The 14,356-nt window shown below is 44.7% G+C and overlaps 1 protein-coding gene across 1 annotated transcript in view; it reads right to left on the bottom strand.

Annotated features, from left to right (window-relative positions):
• NUP85 (nucleoporin 85) overlaps window positions 1–14,356 on the bottom strand; it is a 977,524-nt gene that overhangs the window by 664,218 nt on the left and 298,950 nt on the right. The window contains exon 5 of the mRNA XM_069654821.1: window positions 133–185. Coding sequence (XP_069510922.1) covers window positions 133–185 — 53 coding nt within the window. The remainder of the gene's footprint in view (window positions 1–132; window positions 186–14,356) is intronic.

The following is a 14,356-nucleotide window of genomic DNA, read 5'->3' on the forward strand; positions in this document are numbered from 1 at the left end:
TCTTAAGTCCCACTGATTGATGATATTTATTGCCTACTATGACAATACCCTCGGGTCTGGTGCACAAAATAAATAATAAAAACAATCAAAAACATGACTGTGGCTAACAGTCACTAGAATAGTAGTGTCTACCTGGCTGCTGTACTGGATGCTCAGCGCTGGATCTCGAGCAGAAACTTTAGACACTGTCGAAAAGACAAAAACAACGAGCATTAAAATATCACAACCCGAAGGTATATTGTTTGGGTTTTGCACTGTACTTCACTCAATGCATACTTTGTTACATTGGTCACTCATCTACATACAACATGTAGGTGAGTGATATATTTAATTACTGATGATTTTGTCTATGTTTTTTTTTCAAAACAATTATTTTTGTGGTCTATGTATGATGCAATGAGCTTAATTTGTCAGGCCTCCTAATTCAATAATTATCACTATTTTTCCACTGGTTAAAAAACATGCAATCCATTATTTTCTTTATTTATTATAAAGTGTTCCTGGTTACATAAGAACCTTTCAAATACTATACAAAAATAGTGCATAAAACATTAAAATGAAATAATCATCCTTCATTTACTCATATAAAGAGGATTATCACATGTTCAATTCAATTTATAAATATTACAATAACAAATTCAACACCCCATTATATATCCTATATTGTCAGTGACAATATCACACATCTACAGTTCATTAACCTCATTAAATATTATCTGCCAAATCTAAAATACCATCAAGTTTAAAACATGGTTCTCTCCAGAATTACCACGTTTGGTCAGTCTCTAAAAGGTTCACATTCAGTATTGTATTATATCCCTTTTTATACATGTCGGACAGTTAAACAGCCCGTAAGTAGGTGTCTAGCTGTCTCTATTTGATCTTTACATACTCAACACCACAGACTTTCAAAAGGGACATTAGACCAAGCTCGTAGCCTATTGAATGTCGGAAGTTGTTCTATTCGTGACATTAACATGAATCTTTTGGTCTTCATGTTATTTTCCTTAGTAATTATTTGAAAGGAGAATTTACAGGAAAACCATGTTTAACATAACAATGCATCCTTCTTTGACTAAGAAGCTACATGCTAGTATTTCTATCCGAGACTTGTGCCTTTTCTTTAATCTCCCCGATTGCCACTCCCAAATGAATAGGGCATTTGATTTTGTACCCAATTCCCACAAAGAAGAGGTTAATATATTTCAACCAGGGTTTAATTGCTACCGGCACCAGGCTGAGATTAAGCATCTCTGCAAACGAAGAGTACAAAGATTTTTCATTACCCTTTTCATTTAATATCTTCATTAGTAGTATCCCCATGGCTATTTTCTTTGTGGTCTGCGTATAGCTTCTATTGGTGTGGAGTTAGAAAATCCCAATTTAGCCGCCATAATTTCCATTCCAATTTTGGTAGCCCTGATGTTCGCTTTACAGGGTATATCTCCATTCCATATATTGCACTAGGGACAATACTTGATCTATACATTTCAAGCAAACTTTCTGTGGAGTAGCCCCCTTTGTGCACAAACAAACTTTTAATGGAACCATATTGTCTGCACACGTTAGCCATCACCCCTCGATGCAAATGTGCTAACTGCTAAAGTATTCGTAATGCAAATACAAGATATAAATATTGATTGACCACTTAAATGGTTTAGTTACCATGTATATCTATTACTACACTTATTCCCAGCCCTAACTATCATAATTTTTGTTTTCTTATAGTTAATACTCAATTGATTCTTATCAGCATGATTGTGTAGGGTTAGTGGTCCTATGTGAGTGTAATCTATGAGGACAGTACTGTCCGCACACATGATTCAGCTAACATTATGGGAGTCAACACGCGGGGGAATTATAACAGTTAAGTTCTTTCTGTAAATCAACTACATACAATTTGAACAATGTAGGTGATGAGGTACATCCTTGTTTAGACCAATGTTGGTTTTAATGCCAGGGCTCAACAGCCCCTCCTGCTTGAGTCTAAGTTGCACCCTAGTATCAGCATAAAGTGATTTAATAAAGTGCAAAGTGATCGAAGCCCCCACACCCATAATATATAGCGGTCCACAGTAAAATGCACTCTCATAGTCAACAAATGCAATATATATATATATATATATATATATATATATATATATATATATATATATATATATATATATATATCGCCATTCCCTTAGTACTCAGGGTTTTCCTCAAATTATTAAGTACCCAGCGGTTAATAGTAGATCCCGTTCATTTCCTTACTTCAAGTTTGGCGATTACCCAATATATTTTCCCTCTTAATCCAATCATTTATTTTTTGAAGAATAAATACTGAGAAGATCTTTGCATTAGAATCAATCATCACTAATAAATGATAGTTCCACAGATTATCTTGTGGGTCCTTTTTATAGACTGGTGCAAGTATTGATTTGGTCCAACAAATGGGTACTTCTCCTACGGTCTCAACAATCTTAAATATATTTGGAATAATGGTAGTCCATAATATCGCGTCTTTGCTAATAAGCAAGTTAGTCAAACCATCTGGGCCAGGAGCCCTCGACGGTTGTATTTCCTTCATTGCTCCTACTATGTCATCATCCGTAATACACAGTGTATTTCCTTTATGTATCTTATCATAATCCGAGTCATTTTGCAAGCTATTGTCATTTTTATAAAACTTCTCACGTATATGCTTAGTCCAGATACTTTCAGATATCGGGTTAATCTCTTTAGCATCCTTATTCAATGCATGGTCCTGCTTTAGCAGCATCCAAAACATGTCTATCATTATTTCTGAGTTCTAAACAACATGAGCCACTCAGCAGTAGCAATCGAACACATATGTACTCTAAGACAGTTTTTATATCTGGTCTTAAGTTGTGTAATGGCAGTAATTTTATCCAACACTGTCTTATGGTTCATCTTTATCTGTTTAATATCTACCTTAAGCAATTTCTTTTGATATACAATAGCCATATCATTAAAATGATTGTTCCCATTCTTCTAGTACAGCAATGTTTTCTATCTCTTATTAACATATGATAAAATACTCTCAAACACTGAAACTCAATACTTTAAAATTGGAGATAACATCAGCTAATAAATGATCTAAAACACATTCATTACATGCAAGGATATTATGTTCAGAACAAGACACTGTTGCTTATTCCATTCATAAGATAATTCCCAACTAACCTATTATTATACAACCTAATATTGTACTGTAGAGTGAAATGAATGACGGCATGATCACCAAGACAAGTATATGTGCGTCTATATTCATTAATATGTTCATACATTTCTTTATATACCAAAACAATCTATCCAAGAGTGTTTTACACCATTATACCATGTATATGGCAATCCGTTTACATTGCTAGTCTGATTAATAGGTTGGCCTAAATCATATGCTAAGATTAAAGACTACCAATTCCCGGGGTTGCTTTCTAGTTCTTCTCTACTTGGTAGCAACATTCTCAGTGGCGATTATCTATAAGAATAAGAAGGATACCATCAATCACACTCGTCTCCATAATTCTCTGATAATTAAGGTCACCCACCGATACATAGCTGTCGTCTGTATTTTCAAATCACCATTGTTCTAAAATCACCTCTACCCTGTTGATATCATCAGACATAAGGTCACATGTGGGGTTATAAATATTGATTATCATGTTATTGTGATTCTTCCATTTCACAGTGAGAGAAATTATAACAGCCTGTAGATTAGGGTGTGTGAATCCACAATCATCCTCTACCTGCGGGATATGTGTTTTTATTCCTACGATCAGGACACCGAGGGTCTCCCCACCCCATTATGCCCAGCCTTTCTCTGAATGATCTTAAAGCAATCTAACAAATAATTCTCAGTCATCCAATCTCTTTTAAGAGAAAAAAAAGAGGAGAGGAGAGGAGAAACTCCAGGATCTCAGTATTACATGCAAATGAGGCAAATCCCCTAGTATTCCAGTGTTGCCATTTGGTGCAGGTAGGCAGCCCATGGATCAATTATGCAACAGAGTCCATATTATTGTTCGCCAAATATTGTCCATCAATGTGTTGATTAAGTAGGCAGTCCTTTCCAATCGCAGCCAAAACTTTCCCCACAACAGCCTCAGTATCTACCAGAGGCACTATAGGGGATTTTTCAACTAAACATAGTGGTTTACTTCACCTTTTTAGTGGTGCATCTTGTTTTCTCTTAACTATATAAGCTAAGGCCTTCAGATCATTGGCAGGACTCATGATAATTTCTACCACAATTTCGGAAACAAAATGGAACAACGCCCAATTATCGGATGGAGTGTGGTACCTCCACCAATTTAATATCTGTAGTAGTAATAACACTTAGGTCTACGAAAGAATGGAGTAAAGTCAACACATTTCTATGATTTAGGAAAGGACTTTCCTTTGTTGCCTCGAGTTCCCATATCCTAATTTTGTTAGTCAAATATTGTGTACCCTATTGTTCTTCCAATGGTGGGTGTAACCTGTTGGTTGCTATAACTGGGTTGGCCTGCATCCGAAAACTATCCACCTAAATCACATTTGTCCCACTCTCAACACAATCTTCAGCTACAACATCCTGGATATTTGTGTTTCGCATTACCCCTCATCGTGGCTATATTAGAACAGGTCTTCCTGCTCGTCCATCCATCTACATTAAATAAATGGGATTTCCTTCTTATGTCCGTGGGCACCAAATTCAGGGAGTTTGTTGTAACAGTATTTTGTACAGGCAATTAATTATCGACGTGTATAATTTCGTAATGGGTCTGTGTTTCAAGGCTAGTCGCATCACTTATATAATGTTATTAGCAAGGGATTGAGAGGTTCTTGAGGCTGTTCCATTGCCGATATCTCTACAGTCTCTTGCCATTACGGTCAGTCTTTTTTGTTTTGCCGGCCTTCTTCGAAGGTTTTTCCTTACAGCACCAACAGATATTGATTTGTTGCACTGTAAAACATACTTATCCGTTCCGTCATCTTCTGTCTCCTCACCTTGAACTGCAGCCTTATTATTGCAGCCCTCCACATTGCAGCCTTTTGTGCTGATAATAGAAGGTTGTACTCCAGAGTTATCTAAGAGAACTTTGGTTTTAGAAGTGTTGGGATGACTGTGCTCTCCATTATGTGCCTAATCTAAAACTGTGTCGACCAAATACAATCATCCCCCCTTTATTGCTTGCTGCTCTGTATGGGGATTATTACATATTGCCAGAATAGCTTTAAGCATTATCAGCATTTCAAATTCTGAGTGTATTTCCTCTTCAGCCCTCCATGCGGTTCAGGTGAGTTGTGCTGCACGCGGGAGCCAAGGGGCCTCCAAATCCCATGATGTGCTTTTATTTTATTTTTAAATGCACATTCAGCGCACCTGGCGCTGTAGGCCTTTACTCCCCATGCTTCCTCCCAAGCCCAATCCTGCCCCCCTAGTAACCCATGTGACCAGATTGGCCCCTTGCCCCATATTATGAACCCTCCCAGGGCAGCCGTCTGCCCGGCAGCCCCAGCGGCTAAGGGCGGCTCCAACAGAAGCGGCTCCAGAAAGTGTCGGCAGGTGTCCGCAGAGGAAGCAAAGGAAGACAGCAACCAACAGACACCAACAAAACTGTAAGTGTGGCTCGGGTGGGGGGTAGAGCAATCACTCTACCCCAGAAAGCCCTCGCCACTCTATCTTGCCTCTCCATAAAGTTAACTGCGATAGAATTACAACACGCACACTTAAAGAGATTAGTGACCAACTACCTAAAAACATTCTTGGCTGCACTATAAATGTTGCACTGCACTACGCACTAACATACTGCTATGTTATGTTACGTAGCATTTACATAGCGCTTTATATACCATTTGTAGGTCCGCTAAGCCAATGTTATCTGACCTACAGATAACGGTCAAGACTTGCCTATATCACCTTAGACAGGTGCAATAATCGTTAGCCTGTGTCTAGACGAGATTGTGAATGTTAGCATGTGCACACACAGAACAAATTCTTAATCTTAGCCTGCGCCACATCTAGATGGAACTGTGAATGTTAGCATGTGCACACACAGAAGGAATTCTTGATCTTGGCATGCGCCACACCTAGATGGAATTTGTGAACGTTAGAATGTGCCACATTTAGGATTGACAAAATTAGCCTGTGCCGTATCTGGATAGGATTGTAAATGGTAGGTTGTGCGCACACAGAAGGAATTCTTAATCTTAGCATGCGCCACATCTAGATGGAATTGTGAATGTTAGCATGTGCCACACTTGGTCGGAATCAACCTAGCCTGTGTCGCATCTAGATGTAATATGATTGTTAGCATATGCCGCACTTAGATGGAATCCTTAAGCTTAGCCTGCGCCACATCCAGATAAAACTGTAAATGTTAGCATATGCCACACTCAGATGGAAATCTCAACTTTAATTTGTGATACATCTAGACAGAAATGCATTTCTTTGCATATACCACACTCAGATAGAATTCTTAAGTTTAGTCTGCGCAACTTCTAGATAGAAATGTGATTCAATGATTGACATGCCATTCACCGAACATGGACCACCCAGCGCACAATCATGAATCATTAACCAACTCACTAACAATCTCAACCCTCTGCATACAACTCTCAAACTCTAAACAAACACAACCACAACTCTATAGCACAACAAACCGCACAAACTTCACTACACTGCAACAACAAAACAAACAGACTTGCACAACAGTACACGACGGCTACCGAACGGAAAGCACCCCAAGCCCAGTCAACAGACCCACCGGGCTGAGGCAGCAAACAGCACATCACGGCTCTCTTGCACTTGTCCAGCCTATTCCCGCTAACTCGCTCCCCTCCCTCCCCTATTTTTTTCAGAGCCGCCAGAGCGCCAGGGGACCACTCCGGTGGTGATAGTGCGCGGTACAAATATCCTTTAACATTAACACACTGTTGAAACCAAAGGAAAGGAGAAACTCTGGGATGGTGAAGATGCGTATAATCTTTCGGCTAGCCGTACTAAGTGTGGCGACTTTGATAAGTTAACCATAGAGTCTGGTATTTTCGCTGTGTCCATTTCTTCCAGCACAATGAGTGGTGTAGAAATTGCAGTTGGCAATACACTTGCTGTTTCTTTCTGTAGGCTTAAACATTCAGTAGTTATCCATGTGTACAACATTCTGTATTTCCAAATTTCTTTGGTCATTATCTCTATCGAACACCATGAGTTCCTCATCTTGCCTTTTACCTTCTGAATTATGCACCTGTATCCCAAAATAGTCTAATTTTATTCTGGGACATACCCTGTGTGCTTCTCTTTTCATTAATGGTACGTATAATGCCTACAGTTGGCCTTTTTCCTGCCAAAATTTGCCGCTTTGTGATTTTCTAATGGTTTTATCCATCCGAGAGCTCTGCTACATGCAGTATGCACTGTGCTCCGTAGTTGGAACTTTCTGCCCACCGGAGGAGCATATTAGGTACGGATAATTAACAGTCTCTCTCCAGATGGTTCATTTGCGCCAGTTATTTTTCAGCAAAATAATGCTACTAACAAATCATACCTGCTGAATTGTCCAAGCTCCCAACCGCTATAAAATCAAAAAAGGTGCTTTAATTCTCCACCATTTCTCCAACACAGTTATCAGTAAGCAAGTTGTAAATCCAGCCAGGCATAGGCACTCGAAGGCACCCTTGCACCGCAAATCCAGCGAAACAGCGCAACAGCACTCTTCTGTACACTCTCGCTGTGCGCGCGCATGGCACAATTTCATTCTCTTCAGCTGGTGAATGAAGCCGGCAATCTGAACTGGATTCAAAGGAGCGTAGGGAAAGAGACTAGCCCACAGTCCACAGCATAACAGCAGTCTTCCGTGCACTCTCGATGTGTGCGGGCATGGGCCAATTGTATAGTCTTTAGCTTTTGAATGAAGGAGGCAATCAGAATTAGATGCAAAGCACTGTCGGGAAAGAGACTAGTGCACTGTCCACAGCATACCAGCACTCATCTGTGCACTCTCAAATTAAACTACATCCGGGATCAAAACAATTGACTGCTTTCATCACATCAGAGGGCACACCCTTTGGCCTAGTCTCTGCAGCTTTGTTTTTCTGTGAATCATGAACAAGCCATTTCATGCAGAAGACCAAGTCCTGTTTTTCAAATGATACCCGAGCATATGGTAAAGACAGCAGTGAGCAGGACCTAATTAGGGCATGAGAACTTCAGACTGATTCCTTCATTTCCAAACAGTGCCGTTCTGCATCTCTTAGACATTATTGTTTAAGTTTGCCTTTTAACCAGCTAGTACAATTAATCAGTTTAAAAAAAAGACATACACAAAATGCAAACAGTATACTTTAGACACCAGTTTTATGGAATTCAACTTTCGTCCGTCCACGTTTACCTCTTTTTTCCAGAATATCTCTATTGCTCCTGCTCACCTCAAATTAGGAAAAACTCTGAATACTAGAGTACCAGTGATGTATGGGATAATGTACCTACGATAGATTGTAAGGATATTGCAAGTCATCAAGTAGTTTAGTGACCAAATAAAGGTATGGTCACAGAACTCCAAGGTGACTTGCAATATCCTTTTTATTTACAGTATTGGTCACATTCGGTCATCCCCTTTAATACATTGTCTCTTGCTTAATATATGAGATTTTCCATTTACTGATCCAAATAATCAATATACAATCTGTTTGGCGTTTAAAAATGCAAAATATGCAGCTCCTAATTTGACGCAGAAAAATAATTCAAGCAGTTTAATAAAATGCATTAGAAAAAAACCTTCATCTTGTGCTTTAAAATAAGTAAAAACATGCCCCCATTAGTTAAACTCCAACAGTGCTGAAATTACACAATAAACAGTACTGGCTGCAATGTGTCACAGGAAACTACTCCGCAAGCAAGGAGTTTTAATAGCTTTTCACTGTTTTAAGTACAGCAGCTGAAATTCTCTCTGCTGGCTCAAGCAGGAGGCATTTTGATGCCCCAACGGAAGCGTAATAACCGATTACACAGCAGTTGGGAGGTCCTTTTCTTAGGACATGTCAGTTGTGAGGTCACATCTAGCCTCTAACAAGAACATTATTTCTAGGCTTTTATACAGTGTAAGGGAGGCATGGTACCAAACAGTCAAGACAGACACAAGTGATCACAGTTCAAGGGTGTTTATTGAACTTCAATGGGTTGGTTGAACACCTATCCAAACCTAAATCTAAGGCTGGGAGCAAGCTACAACCATCAAATAATAATAATGCAGCCCTAGTTGAGTGTCAAAATAAAAAAGCGTATAGTAATAAACCTATTGCCAATCCTTACTTCTAAATACAATATGGTGTGGGACAATAGTGTATGCAAAAATAAGTGTGTTCAAGAAATAATGTGTCATGATAGTTGAGCAGTTGGCTTCCCTTCCCCACGTTTTCAGCACAGGGCAATGTGGCACGTTCGAGCTCTGGCTTCTCTGACATGAGGATTCAGTTCAAAGCATAGGTATCAGGGCTTTTTGCCAAAGCCTCCTTTCCAATAACAGTCTTACTACAGAGGGCCTGTTGTAACAAGCAAGCACCAAAGTTCCTTTCTTACCAGGATTTTCACACGCACAAGTTCTTGCTTCCAGTATTCATCAAGGGTCTGCCTCCTTCAGGCTTGGATCATTTTTACCACAATGTCCACAACTGGTCTCCCTCGTTCGGGCTCGGACGATGGATCTCCTCGTTCGAGCTTGGATCCATTAGCACAATATTCACATTTGTACACCCTTGTTCGGGCTCGGACCATGTAATCCCACTTTCTACGTTTTCCTCTTGATATCAAAAATCAAAGACTTTCGAATGTGCAATGGGTTATGCTTAAACCGTCGCAGGACCACTTCGATTCACTTCACACAATGTCCTTATTTTCTTTTCTGCCACTTCTTGGCTGGATACCTTTACAGAGACCTTCGATTGAGCACCCACGCAGTGCCGGACCACTCTGTCACTGGTATTGTATCTGTATTCCGTAAATGTTCAACCATACATCAGCTATTAAGTTTTCCCTGCGTCTTTTATCACACGTGTTTCAATCTTCGTTCTTGAGCTCTTTATACAATGATGCTGCTTGCAAGCTTGACTTCAACACAGACCAGTCTTGTATCAGTCTCCCCAACTCACCAGCCTGGTTGATCTCTCAGGCGCTGCTTTGATTTTGGAGCCAAGGATGACTCGGTCAGCCGTGTAGGAGGGCACCAGGTATCTCTGACACACACTACAGGATTCTTTAGTTTGGTTTCCGGACCTTATGCTTTCTAACTTAAAGGATTCTTGAAAGGAACAGTTGCCAAAAAGGTCAAGGGTATCACCTACTTTGCATACCCTTCTTGGTTTGCCGTCTTTCATCCCTAGTTCAGCTGCCGTCGGAAAAGTACTGTAGCTTTGTATGCTTTGCCTCGCTCAGAGTGCGCTTGCGTGCTCTGCCTTTTATCCGTGTGGGTAAGGAACAAGTTACTTACCTGTAACTGTTGTTCTCCAGCATGGGTCTGGCATGGATTCACATGCTCATGAATATTCCCCGTCGTCAGGCTGGGAATCCTCGGTAAAGAAAAATCAATATCAGTTTCGTTTCTGATCTGATCTGTCTTTCGTAGTAGTAACCAATCACTGATCTCTGCGTCATACTGACCACAGCCAATGACTGCCATCTCCCCAAGCCCCGCCTCTGGCAGCCATCTTCAGATTTGGTAGCACGTGAAGAGGCAGTATGACCAAGTGAAGAGCCGCAGAGGGGTAGGCGGGAGGGTTCGCATGTGAATCCATGCCAGGCCCATGCTGGAGAACAACAGTTACAGGTAAGTAACTTGTTCCTTCTCCAGCATGGGGTCTGGCATGGATTCACATGCTCATGAATAAAAGAATACATAGCAGTACACACATGCACAACCATGGGAGGTGGCAAAGGCTCAACATTAAGCATTACATCAAAACTCAACATTAAGCAATTCTTACCTCCTCACCAGGCTCACCTTAGGCGAACAGGTTGCGCAGCACTGCTTGGCCGACCCTGGAATCCCGATCGACGTAGTAGAATTTCGTGAAGGTGTGCGTCGACCTCCACGTAGCAGCCCTGCAGATGTCCAGCAAGGGCACACCAGATAGGAACGCCGTGGTAGCTGCGATCGCTCTGGTGGAATGGGCTCTCGGACGGCCAGGCAGCGGTCGGTTTGCCAACCGATGGCAGTACATGATACAGCCGGAGAGCCATCTGGAAATGGAAACCTTCGAGAGAGCCTTCCCCTGATTGACAGGTCCAAAGTTCACAAAAAGTTGTGACGTCTTCCGAAAACACTTTGTGCGGTCCACGTAGAACTTCAGCGCTCTAGCCACATCCAGCGAGTGCAAAGTCCTTTCAGCCAGCGACGAAGGCGACGGGAAGAAAACAGGCAACACCAAGGGTTCGTTGAGGTGGAAGTCCGACGGCACCTTGGGCATGAAGCAAGGGTGCGTCCTGAGCACTACCCTTGTGTCGTGAAAAGTCAAGTACGGGGGCTTGCAGGAAAGGGCCTGGATCCCTCCCACCCGTCGTGCGGAGGTGATGGCCACAAGAAACGCTGTTTTCCACGACAAGAACTTCAACGGAGCCGAGTGCAGAGGCTCGAACGGAGGTCCCATGAGCTTGGTCAGCACCACGTTGAGCTCCCACGCCGGGGCCGGGGCCTTCACCGGCGGGAACGATCGGAACAGTCCCTTCATGAATTCTTTCACCAGACGATGAGACCACAAAGACGACCGTCCCGTGGTTCTGGTGTAACGGGAGATCGCAGCAAGATGAATCTTGATGGCAGCGTGCGCCAGTCCAGCCTTGGCCAGCGTCAGCAGGTACGGCAGTATTTGGGGAGCCGTAATCCGTAGAGGGTTAATCTTCTGTGCGTGGCACCAGACAGAGAACCTCTTCCATTTGTGTCCGTAGCATTTAAGAGTTGAGGACGCCCTGGCCCTTGCAGGAACCACTCTGCAGTCGGCCGGTATGTCGTAACCTCCAAACTCTAGTGCTGCAGGAGCAAGGCCTGCAAGTTCAGCGACTTTGGGTCGTGATGGAGGACGGCGCCTCCTTCCCTGGAGAGAAGATCCGCGTCCACTGGCAGTTTGATTGACGGGGACGCTGACAAGTCCAGAAAGTCCGGGAACCATATCTGCCTCAGCCACGCAGGTGCGACGAAGATCATCCTGCACCGTGACCTCTTGAGCTGGTTGATGAGCCGGGTCAGCAGCGGAAATGGAGGGAACGCATATAGGAACAGGCCCTCCCAGGGGAACGAGAAAGCATCACCCATGCTCCTCGGCTGGGGAAACCTGCTGGCGAACCTCCGGCACTTGGAGTTCGTCGCCGTCGCGAACAGGTCGATCTGGGTTGTGCCCCACCGTCGGAAGAGGCGGTCCACTAGATCCTGTCGTAGTTCCCACTCGTGGCACGAGCGCAGCTCTCTGCTGAGCGAGTCGGCGATGGCGTTTTTTATTCCTGCCAGATGAAACAGCACCAGAAACATCCCTTGGGCGACGGCCCAATGCCACAGATCCTGTGCCTCCTTGGACAGGGCTGGGGATCTGGTACCGCCCTGCTTCCTGATGTAGAACATGGTGGTGGTGTTGTCGGTGAAGATCCTCACCACCTTGCCCTTGAGGGACGGAAGAAAGGACCTGAGGGCCCAAAACACTGCACGGAGTTCCAGGACGTTGATATGGAGGGACCTCTCCGCCGGCAGCCAAAGACCCCTCGCGTGCAGGTTTTCGGTGTGCGCTCCCCACCCCTCCAGGGAGGCATCCGTGGTCACTGTCTTCTGGTGGCCCGGGGTCTGGAAGTCCATGCCCACCGTCAGATGCGCGCGGGTGCCCCACCACCGGATCGCTCGTCGGAAACTCTCGTCGAGTGTGATCCTCTCCTCGAAGCTGCCCGTCGTCTGGATCCAGCGCGCGTCCAGGAACTCCTGCATCCGTAGCCTGCACAGGCGGATGAGATAAATGCAAGAAGACATCATTCCGAGGAGGGACTTGATGGACCTCACCCTGGCCGCGTCCGCAACCAGCATCCGCTGCACCTTGCCCAAGATGGCCCTCGTCCTGTCCTCCGACGGAGAGGCCAGAAGCGACACTGTGTCGAGCTTCGCTCCCAGAAACAGTGCGTCATGTGCGGGCACCAGTTGGGACTTGGCGAGCTCCTTTGTCTTTGCTCGGATAAACCAGTCGTCCAGGTAGGGGTAGACCTGGATCCCCTTTAGGCGCAGCCATGCCGCCACCGGTGCGAGGCACTTGGTGAACACCCTGGGTGCCGACCTCAACCCGAAGGGAAAGGCTCTGAACTGGTAGTGACGCCCTTGGACCACGAATCTGAGAAACTTTTGGTGTCCCTTTAGGATGGGGATATGGAAGTAGGCATCCTCCAAATCCAACGACGGGAAATCACCCTCCTCCAGTTGACCCAGGACGTGTTGGAGGGTGACCATCCGGAACTTCTGTGCCTTGATGAATTTGTTCAGTCGTCGTAGGTCCAGGATGGGACGCCATCCTCCCATCTTCTTCACAAGGAAGTATCTTGAGTAAACTCCAGAGCCCCGAAGCCTCTTTGGGACGAGCTCGATGGCGCCCTTCCTGAGCATCGCCCTTACATCCAAGAGAAGTTGTGGGATGTTCCTTCCTGGCCACAGGTGGGACACGCGGGCACCTCTTTAGAAACTCGAGCGCGTGACCCTGAGCCAGGGCTTCCAGCACCCAACGGTCGGTGGAGATGGACTCCCACACGCTGACGAAGCTCGCCAGCCGGCCTCCCACCGGGGTGCTTCGGTGGGGGCCCGACCCCACGGCCGGTTCAGTCCTGCTTCGACAAGGCTTTGCCGCCTTGTCGTCCTTGGCGACGACGGCGGGGTCCGCCCGACTTGCCTCGTCCCCTGTAGGCTTCCTGTGACGACGAACGGGCCGCTTGGCGATAGGTGGAAAATCCGCCGCTGGAACCTTTGGAGGCACCCTGTTCGCCTCCGCCGCTCCGAAAGGGCGGCCATCGTTGCTGGAGAACACCAAGAGCCCGGGCCGTCTCCGTGTCAGCCTTGATGACTTGTAGGGAATCGTCCACTGTTTTCCCAAACAGGTTGCTCCCGTCGAACGGCATGTCCAAAACTCTGGTCTGCACGTCCTGACGGAAGTCAGTAGCCTTGAGCCATCCATGCCGCCTCAGGCACACGCCGTTGCCCAACGGGCGAAATCCAGTGTCAGCGATGTCCGTCGCTATCATAATGGCGTGGTCTGACGCCACTTCTCCAAGATCTCTAGGGCCTCAGCCCTCTTGTCGTCTGGTAGGAAGTCCAGCAGGGGGGTGAGTTTGTACCACAACTCCCTGTCGTAGTGGGCTACG

This window comes from Ambystoma mexicanum, chromosome 3q, assembly GCF_040938575.1.
Source record: "Ambystoma mexicanum isolate Mex_15411 chromosome 3q, UKY_AmexF1_1, whole genome shotgun sequence".
NCBI lineage: Eukaryota > Metazoa > Chordata > Amphibia > Caudata > Ambystomatidae > Ambystoma > Ambystoma mexicanum.